General features: G+C 42.9%; 1 protein-coding gene across 5 annotated transcripts in view; it reads right to left on the bottom strand.

Moving 5' to 3' along the window:
- The window catches only part of ZNF821 (zinc finger protein 821), a 420,332-nt gene that overhangs the window by 226,764 nt on the left and 180,769 nt on the right, over positions 1 to 12,799 (bottom strand). For 3 of the 5 annotated variants that reach the window (XM_069216869.1, XM_069216873.1, XM_069216871.1), the window contains one exon: positions 6,469 to 6,597. The exons of 1 other annotated variant lie outside the window; for it this stretch is intronic. In XM_069216869.1, coding sequence (XP_069072970.1) covers positions 6,469 to 6,597 — 129 coding nt within the window. Of the gene's footprint in view, positions 1 to 600; positions 1,661 to 6,468; positions 6,598 to 12,799 lie in introns of those variants that run through there. One more of the 5 variants, XM_069216870.1, reaches the window with a different exon arrangement.

Raw genomic sequence — 12,799 nt, 5'->3', positions numbered from 1 at the left:
CCACCAATCACGGTTTCTATGGATCCCAAAGTGCGGTTATTTCATGATGTATATTTTCAATGTCACATACTGTGCTTCCAGATTTCGTATTGGGGATACTGTGTTGAGTCTGACTGCAGTCTGATGTCCAAGGAAATCCTAATAAGGTGAGTGGTAGGATGCTCTCTTGTAGTATAGTGTACATAACTCACATAGATTATTTGTTTCACTGTTCAGCATGGTTACTTATTTGGATGTAAACTCATACACCTCCGTTCATGCAGTTTGGTGTCTGTTAATTTAAATTTGTGGCAAATGTCGCATCCGTTAGTTTTGCATTGAAGCAACAATTTGAAGGCACTATTTTCTGGCTTAGACATCCCTTGAGGAAGCGTTATTCTGTCCAACACAGCATTATGGTGTATATTTTCTATTTTTCTCAGAAATAACCCTCAGGAAGGGCAGATGATGGTACAATCCAGGCCACTGTGCATAGTTAGCAGCCCACATTATTCCAGGACAGTTGTACTGACAATCTATAATAATTGACAGGAGGCAAACTTCAGTGATCTACCGCACGGTTGATGTGTCACATTACACAGAGACAAAGTGGTTGTGTAAGTGCTATTTATTGAAAAGTGCTGTAGTGCTATATGTACATTGTCCATGATTGTGAGTCCATTATAGTGACATCTTTCATTATGATCCTACACAAGTGCAAAAGGACATGTCATTGGACATGCTGGGGTGAAGTGTCAGACAGTGCAGAGGGACAGGATTTGCCAATGAGTTAGTGAGAGACAATCACAGGGCAGGCTGACAAGATAAGCACTGTTCTGCAACCCACTGTTTGAGTACAGTTGTTGCAAGAATGGCATGTTACAAAGCACAGGACCTTGGTAATAGGTGGCCATGTGGCAGGGACTAGTGCTACCGGGTACTGTTACGTGTGAAGGTGATCTGTTCCTGGTCTTTATCTTCTGATGTGTGTGTTGCCTCCTCTGCCCTTGATGGTGGTGGTTGTGAAGGGGCAACACACACCTCAGTGTAGACGTGGAGTCAGACATCCCGGTAGCTGCTAACTGTGGGGGTCTTAAGGGCAGTACTGCAGGAAGGAGGATCTGCTGGTTCTTAAGAATAGCAGCCACATCACAGTGGTAGGCAGCCAGGTCGGCCCTGAGGGGTTTAATGTTGCATTCGTGCACGTGTTGACAGTATTGCTGTTGTAGGTGTTGGGTCAATTGTATTATGGCTGTGCTGATTTCCTTCAGCCTTTTTTCTACTTCCTGCAAGATAGTTGTTCGCCCTTGCATAGCTGCTGCCTGTTCTTCAGTTGACATCATGCACAAATGCACCCCCTCTAGGCTGGCAGCCATAGTTTGCATCCCCACCCGGACCTCCTTGGCCAGCTCCCGCTGTACTCCAACTACAGTTCTTTCAAAGCTGGTGCCAGGGTCGTCTGAGTCCTCAGCTGTGTTGGAGCTGGCAGGTCGTACAATAGGGGTTCTGGGTGGGTCCTCTGTGATGGTTGCTAGTTCTGTGCTCCTCCTTGTGACTGAAGATGGGGTCTGGAGGGTTTCAAGGACCTCTTGGAGGGTCTGCTGGCTGATGTTTGTCAGCTCGACATCCATGTCATCAGTGTTGTCCTGGACAGGCATATCCGCAGGAGATCCATCGTCCTCTGCAATAAAATACAGTACAATTAGTGTGTCTGTGTTGTGGCATTTGTAATGTGATATGCCTGCCTTGCGAATATTTTCACACTGTGATCTTGGTTCCTGTTCATTGTTACTGTCTTTCAGATTGGCATTCTCCCAGGCCTATGCCCCACTTGCATGTCACATGTATTGTAGTCAGTTTGTGGACTTGTCAGCATCATATCCTCTAGGTGTTGGTTCTGGCCAAATTATGAATTGCCACCTTTTTGTCCTACACAACTCTCCATCTACTTCCATTCTCATGGTGAGGCCTTTCACTGGCTGTGGGTGCTCTGATGGCACTAGCACCACACTTAACAATCTGGACCTGCCACAGTCTCTGATCTTTCACATCCACCTATATGGAGTTGAAATGTAGCATAAACTATGTATAGCATTGTTATGGCACAATATGGATGTCAGCATTGGTAATGTGTACTGCCGATGTTGGGGAATAAGTGGTACATTGGATTGCCCTGATAGTCGTAGCAGTGTCCTATTTCCTCCTCTGACTGTGCAGGTATATTTCTGTGACCAGTTACATGTGTCCTCCACCTCAATGCTGTTGTCTGAGCAGTATGACATTTGGGATGGTGCATTGTGACCCAGGCACAGGGTGGACCCTGACATATGCAGCATGGGTATGACATTAGTGCTGTGTACCTCCTAATGTTGCTGACATTTGCTGATGTTTGCGGCAACTATGGACATTCACATTTGACCTGACTGGAACATTTGTCTTGTTTCAGGGGATTGTTGACGTTGTCATCCTGAACCCTCTAATTTGGGTGTTTTAGATCCATGGGGACGTTACTGCCATTAGCTACTTGGGCAGCACACACAGCGGAGGTGGTAGTGGCAACTGTTGTCAATGTTACATTCCACTTGTAGGTATGGCCAGAGGTTGTTAATTGGGCCCTAGTTAATGTAGGGAGTATAGTGGCTGACATGTGCCCTTCCCTCCTGGCTTGGCTTTACCTTTTCAACATCCTTGGCATGGCAGCATACCCCCATGCAAAGGTTGTTGGTGTTGTGTACTGGTGTGCCCCAGGTTTCCTCTGAACGGGCCATGGCCCCGTGCCCCTTTACCCATGCCACTCCCTGAATATCATGACTTACATGCATTGTGTAGTAGGTATTCCCCCCCGCACGCAGTTAACATTTGTGCATTTTAATTCCCCATGCGACTTACCCTGCATCTGTGTTGTCTCCTGGTAGTCTGCACTGTCCTGTCCTTGAATCCCTGTGACGATCTCCTCCGGGATGACGGCTGCCACCATCTCCTCCATGTGGTCCAGGGCCTCCTGGTGTGCTGGACTTCCACCTCCAGTCTGCAGTGCTGCCTTCCTGTTCCTGGCCATCTTTTCCTTGGTCCTGCGCTTGCAGTCATGCCAGTGTTTCTTGCACCCGATGACTGTTCTGCGTACTTCTGCCACACTGTTAATCTTGTCAACAATTTGCTGCCATATTGCCTCTCTCCTAGTGATTGGCAACTTTGAAGTGACACTCAGTTGGTGCTGGTGTTCCGTCACCTCTTTCATCAGAATTTCCTGCTCCTCTGCACTGAAGCGACACTTTCTTTTCTTCTTCTCCCTATCCTGGGTCTTGTGAGGGTCCTCCTGGCTAGTTCCTGGTCTGTTGTCATCTTCCTAGGGTCTGTACAAGCATCTGGGATCCATTTTGGCTCTCCTCTGCAAAATTTGCTGTGTTTGCAGCGAGTTTTGACGCAATTGCGTCAAAAAACGCTGCATATCCGGTTTGCGGTGTCGTAAATCGGCTCAGTCATTTCTGCCGCATTAATGTTGTTTTCCTTTACGACAAGACGCTGTGGTGTGTGTCAGAGAAAATGACTCACACCTGTGGTTTGCGCCGCCGTGCGTCAAAGTATAAATTTGACGCCCGCACGGTGCAAATAAATGGCGTTAGCCGGCGGTCGGCGCAGTTTTGCATCAAAAAGTATAAATATGGGCCAAAGTGTTTCAGGGTGCCCACATGCAACAGGGAAATATTCTAACATTTATGGCTGTCAATGAATATCCTACGATATGGAATTTCTATACTGGAACTGCTCAATGATCTTCGAACCGTTACACAGTACACTGACCGAGACGTGTCCTCCATAGAGGTTAAATAGGAAGAGTTCATAATAAAAGTTGGGAAACTGGACAAAAATGTGCAAACCCTGACATGAGCGTAGGGAAGTTGGAGAGAAGTGCACAGGACCATAAACATGAACTACAAACCAAAGCAATTTAAGGAGTGTGGTGTATCACCCTTTCGTCACCTGAAACAGTACAACGTAGACTATCACAACAGTGGCTGCAGTACGAATCATTAGGCTCCCATCCCTTCCTATATCAGGAGAAATCACAACTTTAGTTTCTTTTTGTTTTTACAACTATGTTTTGGCTGTATGTGATCTAACTGGACTGGATATTCATAAGATCATCAGATTCCTAACAAGAGGACCTGGGACAAAAAAAACACCTGATGCAGGGGCAGATGAGTTGGGCAGCGTGTTGCAAAAACTAACAAGTGGCATGACTGGAGTCTTCTCAAAATCTTGCCATTTCTGAAATTTTGGTCTTTCTATATTTTCCGAACAAAAGGAAGAAACAAACAAAAAATATCATAAAGGAAGAACTCACTGATTTCAATAGTGAGGCTGCTGTCTGGTTTCTTGCGGACCACATGGTGTCCTGTGGAAATGATTGCAATATATTCAGTGAGCCACACCCTACCCTTGAATTAAAAAGTCTCACCCCTTACACCCAACAGCCAGTTTCCTGTATCCTTAGGACTGCAGAGGGAGTATTACTCCTCCGGAGAAGCAATCTCAGATGTAGCAAAATGGAATAATGGGCGTTCATGTGATGTGCATTTTCGTTTGGTGAGTATAACTGTTACGATGCGGCCAGCCCAATAAACAAGACTTAAACTTAAGTACTATGGTGTGGGGGGGTTAAACTGAATGTTAACTGTTACTTCTATTTTTTTAAGATGACTACTCAGGATTACCATTATGATGCATCTTGGAGTGTAGAGGAAGGAGAGGGGCAGATTTCAGTGAATGGCACCACAAGGACCGGGAGCATCCACAAGACCCAGGGGTTTTACAAGCTGAAATTGGAACTGGAATTTAGAGAGTGGGTATTACTGCATCTTTAAACCACCATTTCTCTGCAACCATAAGGGCTATTAAGACTCTTGAAACATTTTCCAGAATCTTCCAGAATCAGAACAGCCAGCAACTACAAACAACTAAGCACAACCCACACAAATGGCAGGGGAGTAAAGGAAACACTGACTGCATTGTGTATTTAGAACTATAGGTATGGGATGGGGTGGGATCAGTCTAAGCTCACCGAAGATGAAGACCTGAAAACCATGGAAGCAGCCTCCACATAGATCCTTACTCAGACGGTCCTTCTGCTGTTTCTTCACAGAAGTCATGTTTTGGTTCTTCTCTAAGCTGAGCAGTCAAGTTCCTCCTCTTCAAGTCAGCTGCTGCAGTAAGGATTCTCTTGGTTTAAATAGGCCAGTTGACAGCAAATGCTCTATCCTTAGTAAACACTAGCCTGTCTAGTAGGGGGAAGTCTCCCCGACATCCAGGTAAAAATAAAATGTTACAAGTACAAGATGGAAAGTATTTAGCCCTCTTTAGAGGTGAAGGCGGGAAGTCTGGAACAACTGTCAATCTTGGAAGGGGGGGCCATTTTGTCCATCTGTACTGTTTTTGTGGGTTTGTATACACTTAAAAAATGCTAGGTCAGACCATTCCGAAGTGACCTAGATCAATGAGTAGTCTGGACTTAGACCGGTACATCCACAGAGTTCATGATGTTAGGAAAAGCGAACAATACAAGATTATGAGGGAGGAATGTGTTTTATTGAGCTTATGGAAAACCTATGTATTTAGTGGTGGAGATGAGGAATTCTTCCCAGTAACAATCAAGCATTTACAGGTTTGGGGAGTCATACCTTGAGCACTGGGGCAGAACCAGGGGGACACCCTGCATGAAAATCAACCATCTTGTGAAGCTGTGTACAGTGTACCTATGGACATGCATCAACCACGTTAAACACAGTGAAGCACACACCCGTGCCACAACACACGCACATTCCACACAGTAGGACAGGAAAGAAACCTCAGTTACAATGAACTATACAGAACTTTAGTAAAGAAAGCCAGTAGTCAGTCTACTCACAAGAGTGCAGGTAAAAAGCCTCTACCCCTGACTATAATGTTGGTATTAGCACTGCCAGTCACCTTACAGTCAGGTGTGAGATGTAGGATCCAATAAATAAATTTTCTTTAACTGGAGAGACACCTAGGATCAGCTTGCAGACTGTGGAGTCTACTACACGAAAGATACCAGGCAGGTCACAGAAAATGCTTGGGGCAAAGCAGCAAAGCTTAACAAAGCTATACAAAGGACCTGCGTTCCAACAGGAGGTCTCAGTCTGGACCGAATCGTGAATCAAATCACCAAACAAAATCTGTACCTATTCCTGGAGTATGTTATTTTCATAGCACCACCCTGGGTTGCATGCTCTACAACTTAAGATTCAAAACATGGTACTAGGTCTACCGAGAACAATATGTTTACAAACAAGCACAGTGACTGTCAATGTGCACATAAGACTAGGGGCATTGCACAGTAATGCTGTGCGCACAGAGACATGATTTCACAATGAGCATGCACTTGTGATGCACACACTAAAAATTGTCAAGGTTAGCTCTGAAAATGCATATCAATCAAACTAATGACACTTTACGCTTCCTACTCACTGCTGCTTAGATCTGGATCCTCCAAATGTGAAGACATGATATTTTGCTGATCCCCATTTGGTCCTGGAAGCTTGTATTTCATCATTGCCTGTCGTGCATGTTCCCCCAAGCCAGCAAAAACCTGTTCCCCTAAGAGCACAAAAGGTAATCAATATATATCGAATTTCATAAAAGCCAACTTCATTTTTCATCGGCATTCAATACATGGTGTCCATTCACTGCCAACAACATGGGTGCAAATTGTACCACTGTGGCATATGGCTTAGTTCTCAAGGTTCATGCCATATTTTATTGACTCTGCAAAGGTTGGTAATGGGAGAATAGAAAGGGGACAGGGAAAGACCATGCTTGTCTCACACACACGTTAGCAATGTGAGCTTAGCAAGCCATCTTAAATACTGGCTAATACATTTCCTTAGATTTGTGGAAGAAAGCAGCTACTACAGAGGAAACTGGCCCTTGATTCTTCAAAAACATGTAAGATTGAAATCTGCTTTGTTAAGGTGAGGTGACACCTTCCCACACAAACTTCACAATTACACTTATTTCCCAATATCAGGGGTTTCTGCCATTTTCTGTGTTTAACACCTCCCACATCTCAAAGACCATTATCTTCAACCCCAGCATCCATTTCTGCGTACCACGCTGGCTTTGTTAGTACCACTCCTTACTGCTGCAAAGTCACAGGTGAATTGGCGCCCACCAGCTGTTTTTTAAATAACTTCCTGCTCTATTCCCATACAAACCCAACAACCCGCTTCTAAGTTACAAAATACTAATTAAATTTAAAACAATTACAATTACACATTAAACATTACAAACTATATGTTTTTATAAATCTGTTCATTGGTGTTAAGGGTATATATCAACAGATAAAGCACAGCAAACAAGAAGCAACTGTGCTGTAGTACACCCACACCCCATAGAGCCCCAATGTCATAAATGAAGGAGTACATTGAAGAAAAGGTTACACTGTGGAAGACAGAGATTCCGAAAATGTTAGCCAATTGCCCCAAACCCTATGGTACTTCTTCGGGCATCCCCCAGACCTATACACAAATTTCTCTGCTGCTGCAGATAAGTCCATTCCCCAAGCCCATTCGAGAAAGGGCAGGGCAGACCAGCACGCCAGCAACAGTCAATGTATCTCTCTGCAATAACGAACCCCAGACGAACTAAGCACCGGATGTGATGAAACTCCCTCCACCTCCAATTATTCCAGCATGCCCAAAAGGACTAATTTCAGGGCAAAAAAGACCTCTCTACCCAAACTCTGAGAGACTGTAGTGCAAATACATGTCCAATCGGTTTGGGTAACTTGGCAGAACCATATCATATGAAAGGAGGTGCCCGTTGGGTGCCAGCACAGTCAGCATCATGGAGGCACAGCACTCCCCATCCTGTGGAGCCGTGAGAGACTGCGGTACTCCCGGTGGGGATATCTCAACTGGATAATTATAAACTATACTTAACAAAATGTGAAGCAATTGCATTAATAATATTAAACAACTAAAATTAATCTAACTAATATATATATATTTTTATCTATATTTAATACAACATAAAAGTAAACAATATACCACAATATTTTTTTTAATGGTATATACAGAGAAAATTATATCTTTACCTTCTATATTTTGTCACTTGATATTTTTTGTAGTCACATTTTTTTTTTAACACAATATTCATGTATCACAGTATTTCTGATTCAATATTTTTGTCATTCACCTCGAATACGATACACCACACTTGTGGCTGGGAGCTGGGCTGAATACTTATAGGTTCACCAGCATGGCGTCCCCTTGACGAAAATGACGAATGACGAAAATCTGACTATAGAGGACAGACCCCCTCGGACCATGAGGCTAGTTGCCTTTTACAAACAGGGTAGTGTTCCTATTTACTCAGGTAGGAATTACCTGTTCGTGTCTTTCAATTCTTGGTGATTAGGCCTAGTTGTAGGGATCCTACAGCCCGATGAATTCCCGGGACCAGTTAGGCCTTGAGAAGGGCAGAAACATGTTGGGCTGAAGTGATGGTGTGAGTCATTTTTCTCACATAATTACAATTAGTGTAAGTGCTTAAATGAAAGAGGTATAAGCCATTTCAGTTGGCTGTAATTTCTTCTCAAGCTTTTACTAGGTCAAAATCTTCAAAAAGGAACTCCTTTCGGAAAAAAAATCCTCCCAGAAGATCCCTTTTATGTCAGGCCTTTGAGATAACTTTGGCTGTCCATAGACTTATTTTTCCAAAAATCACAAATATAATATGCATACTTTGATGGGTTTGTAGTCCGAGGGCTTCATCCACACCATCCACTGGTGTGTTAAATTGTTATTCAGGTTTTCTTTCTCCCACCGCACCATGCTGCATGGGGTAATGGGTCCACCCTCTCTACTTTTTGGCTCCCTTCACTTTGAATGGCCTTGCAATTCACTGAGTGACCTCACAAAACCCGAGCATATGGTTTATGTCTGCCTTAAGTAGTTTCTTTCTCTTCAGTGACAAAGCTGCTTTAAGGTGTGCCTTTCAAGTTATTCAGGGTTATATTAACTTTAAATACCAGCTATGTTTTGTCTGAACTTTGGTTGCCCAATTATATGTTCATAATTTTTTGTCTCCTTCAAATAATAACATTTATGATTCAACTGAAAGGCTTGTTAATTGAAAACAAAGTCTAATAAAATGGCCATATCAGTGAATATTTTCAAGTGTAACACTTTTAGTGCAAGCATATGGCAGCCATATAGCTTTTCTCTCTGTGGCATATGCTTGAAAAGGATTAGTTTCTTACCTGTAACTCCAGTTCTCTTGTAGGGGTATTTCCATGATAGACATAAGCGTTGAATAGTTCTGCCTGCCTGTGGGGACCCCAGAGCACTTTTTCCAAAATAACTTCTTAAGTGTTCATGTTTGCCTTACTTCAGGAAGGCCTGTGTATTAACAATAATCTGCAATTTTTTTCATATGTTCTGGACCTGCCCATTTCTAAGGGAATTCTGTGACTCGGTGGTTAACACGTTAACGTAAGTCATCAAAAGGGAAGTACCCCATGATCCCAGACATTGCTTGCTCAGTGGGTATCCTCACACAACCAGGCAGAAAGTGACTACCCAATTTCAGGACTTAGCACTGTTGCTGGTAAAGAGAGTGATAACAAAGGATTGGAAAGTGATGCGAGGTCCCCAGCGTGCGGCCTGGCAAAGGGTGGTATTGAGATGGCAGAGAGCTGAGGAGAAAGTGAGAGACTGTGAAGCCAGGCGAGGTCAGGGACTATTAGAGAGAGCTAAGGCCTGGAGCACTTCAATACATCTCCTTGAGAACTCAAAAGACCTAGAAAATGTGCACTACCCCCTTAGACACCAGGAAATAACTCATATCCCAAAACACGTAGCAGGTGCTTCTCGGCCATTTAGTACATATAGATTAAGAGGGTGAGCGGGGGGAATTGGGTGGTACTCACTTGGAGACTTTGAACATAATATTAGACAATAAAGGAACACTGGCAGGTTGCGGCAGTAAGGAACACAAAGGGAGGGAGGGGGGAGTTGAGGGTTGGCTCTTGGCATGAAGACCATCTGTACTGTGCGAAGCCATGAAGGGTAGAAGAGTATAGAAGAGGGAACATAATAACGGAATATGGTGTTTATATACCTATCATTAACACTGAAAAGCATGTCTCTCACAACTGTATTCAAAATGCCCTTGTGTTCTAAATAGAAGACACCACTGTTAATGTAACAAATGAACTTGCAATATTGAAGTACTATCACATGGGTAGAGCTCCTGAAGTACCTTTAATGTTGTCAACGAAACTCAAAAAAAAAAAAAAAAAATCAAATCCGTGAAAATTGGGTTTCAGAAAACATATTTATCATTTGCAAATCAAGTGTTGCGATTTGTTTTCGTCCTTTTAAAATATTTTTTTCATCACACACAAGTACAAAAAATTTACTTTCACAACTACTGAAATATTCTGAAATGTTTCCACTCGCAACATTTAAATAACTCTTTGTACAGCAGGTCAGAGAGTTCATCTTACAAAATCCTGGATATCTGCAGTCAAAAGGAAAATTAATTGGAAGACAAACTGACTTTTGACCTCTGTCTCTGAACTTTTGACCTCTGTCTCTGAACACAGAGCTAATGTGGCAAGATCACAAGATTTAAAGGCATCTTTAATGCTCCTGCACTTTCTTACTGAACAAACACCTGTTCTTTGTCAACTTGCCAGAAGGAGCAAGTAGGTCCTAAAAATAGCTCGACCTGATAAAATATGGCTCGCCATACCTAGGGGGCGAGTAGAATATTCAAGGCCTGGGCGGCCATGGAGCTTTGATGTTTCAATATACTGCGAACTCGATCTGCAATATTGGAGTGCTTTGCATGACTACCAGTTATGTCACATTGTTTGTTTTGTCTCTCCACTTCGCGCAACATGGTGCTTTGAAGTTTTTCTTTTGTCTCTCCCCTTAGTGCTCCATGACGGTATTATGTCTCTCCCCATCGCGCTCCATGGCGTTTTGCCTCCTCAATTCCATCATCATTACTGTCTATGACGTATTTCTTGAATGCCGTTTTTATGTTTTTTTATTTTTCTTCACAGAATCACCCCCGTTCCATTTCCTAAATGCTGGGATAGAGACGTGTGCCTGTGTGATAGCTTTCTTGCTTTTCAAATGTTTGTAAATAATTTATGCCAATGACCACCGTTTTATCAACCTTCTAAGGACTCAATAATCATTGCAAGTGTAATGTTTGTTCATAATGGTGCCCCCTCACAGTAAATATTGAAGCTGTTTGTTGCCAAAAGATCACTTTTATAACTGCATATGTCATGTCAGTTCATGTTAGAGCTCCTCACATTGAGTTTTGGGCGTGCTTGTTTCTAAAAAATATCTCTTGTATTCTTCCTGTTGTTTTATTGCACCTGCGTTGTTTTATTAGACTTTATTTTCCTATTCAGTATTCAATTGTTTTATGGCAGCAGTATCTATTTTGTGTGTTTGTACAGTGACTGTTATCATATGTGTTACACCGTATTCTAGCTTTAGTTCAAAGATTTCCACAGGTCTCTATGACAATTACTTCTGACACATTATTTATTTCCTCTATTTGTTTGGTTATGTTATATTATGTATTATAATTTGTTTTAGCTGTGATTTCGCTTAAGTGATTTCCATAGTGTTTTCTTTTCACAGATGCGTTTTCATCTGATTTCACATTTCTGGCATTGCTTCTAAATACTAAAAGGTTTTTACTTTCCGCTGCCCGTGGCTTTAAGTACCTACAAATACATGGCTCCTTTATTGTCCACTAAGGAAACATGTTTCAACAGTAAATTTGTGTATTCACCTTTTATAGAAATAAAGTACAAAAAATGATGGTACGAAAAACAATCTAAGAAATGTTCAAGGTCAAAAAACAGTACTAAAAACAATCTAAGAAATGTTCAAGGTCATCAAGTCAAGACTCTCTGCAGTAAATGGAAGTGCTTTACTTATATGCAGGGCCACTGGAGATATGTGGCAGAGCGGACCAAATTATGCAGCAGGGTTGACTAGTTTATGTGAAAAAAAGTCCAGTTATGCATTAAAAAAACGCCAATAGCTTTAACCCAAGCTAATGCGAGACCTATTGCATTGCAAAGGCTTGTTTTCTCTTTCCTTTTGGACTGCATCCGAGAGCCCATCAACTGTCATCACTACACAAATTAGTGCTTTACTGATGTGGGTTGCCATAGAATTGCTTATGCACTAGCACATGGTCTGAAAAATAAAGAATAATATTTAACATTTAACCCCTTCTGTGCCCAGGACGTAATGGTTACTTCCTGAGGCACAGTGCTCGTGTGCCCAGGGCGTAACCATTACGTCCTGGGCACAGAGCCCAGAGGGAGTGCTAGCGCTCCCTCTGTGGGGTTCCCCCCCACCCCGCCAAGGCAAGGATGGAAGGGGAAGACCTTCCACCCCCGACCCCCCAACCCCCTTGACGTCAGCGCGCGGTTGTCAAAGCATTTCTCTTCTGATCACGTGGAGGAGGCAAGAGAGGCTTCAAAGGGAAGGAAAGGAATTTCCTTCCCTTTGAAGTCTCTCTCAGTGTTTCAAAAGCCGGATTGTAAAGCAATCCGGCTTTTGAAATGCCCACTAGACACCAGGGATTTATTTTTCTAAATGAAACTGGCATGAGGGAGCGAACCCTTGGGCAAGGGTCGATCCCAGGGGGGGCATTTTTTTAAGGCCTTTTCTGCCCCTCCTGGGGGCAGATCGGCCTAATATTAAAAGGGGGGCAGAAACCTCTAGGCACCAGGGATAATTTTTTGTTTTTGTTT

The sequence above is a fragment of the Pleurodeles waltl genome, chromosome 12, assembly GCF_031143425.1.
Source record: "Pleurodeles waltl isolate 20211129_DDA chromosome 12, aPleWal1.hap1.20221129, whole genome shotgun sequence".
Lineage (NCBI taxonomy): Eukaryota > Metazoa > Chordata > Amphibia > Caudata > Salamandridae > Pleurodeles > Pleurodeles waltl.
Note: the sequence above shows the minus strand (reverse complement) of the source record. Positions and strands in the feature narration are given on the sequence as shown.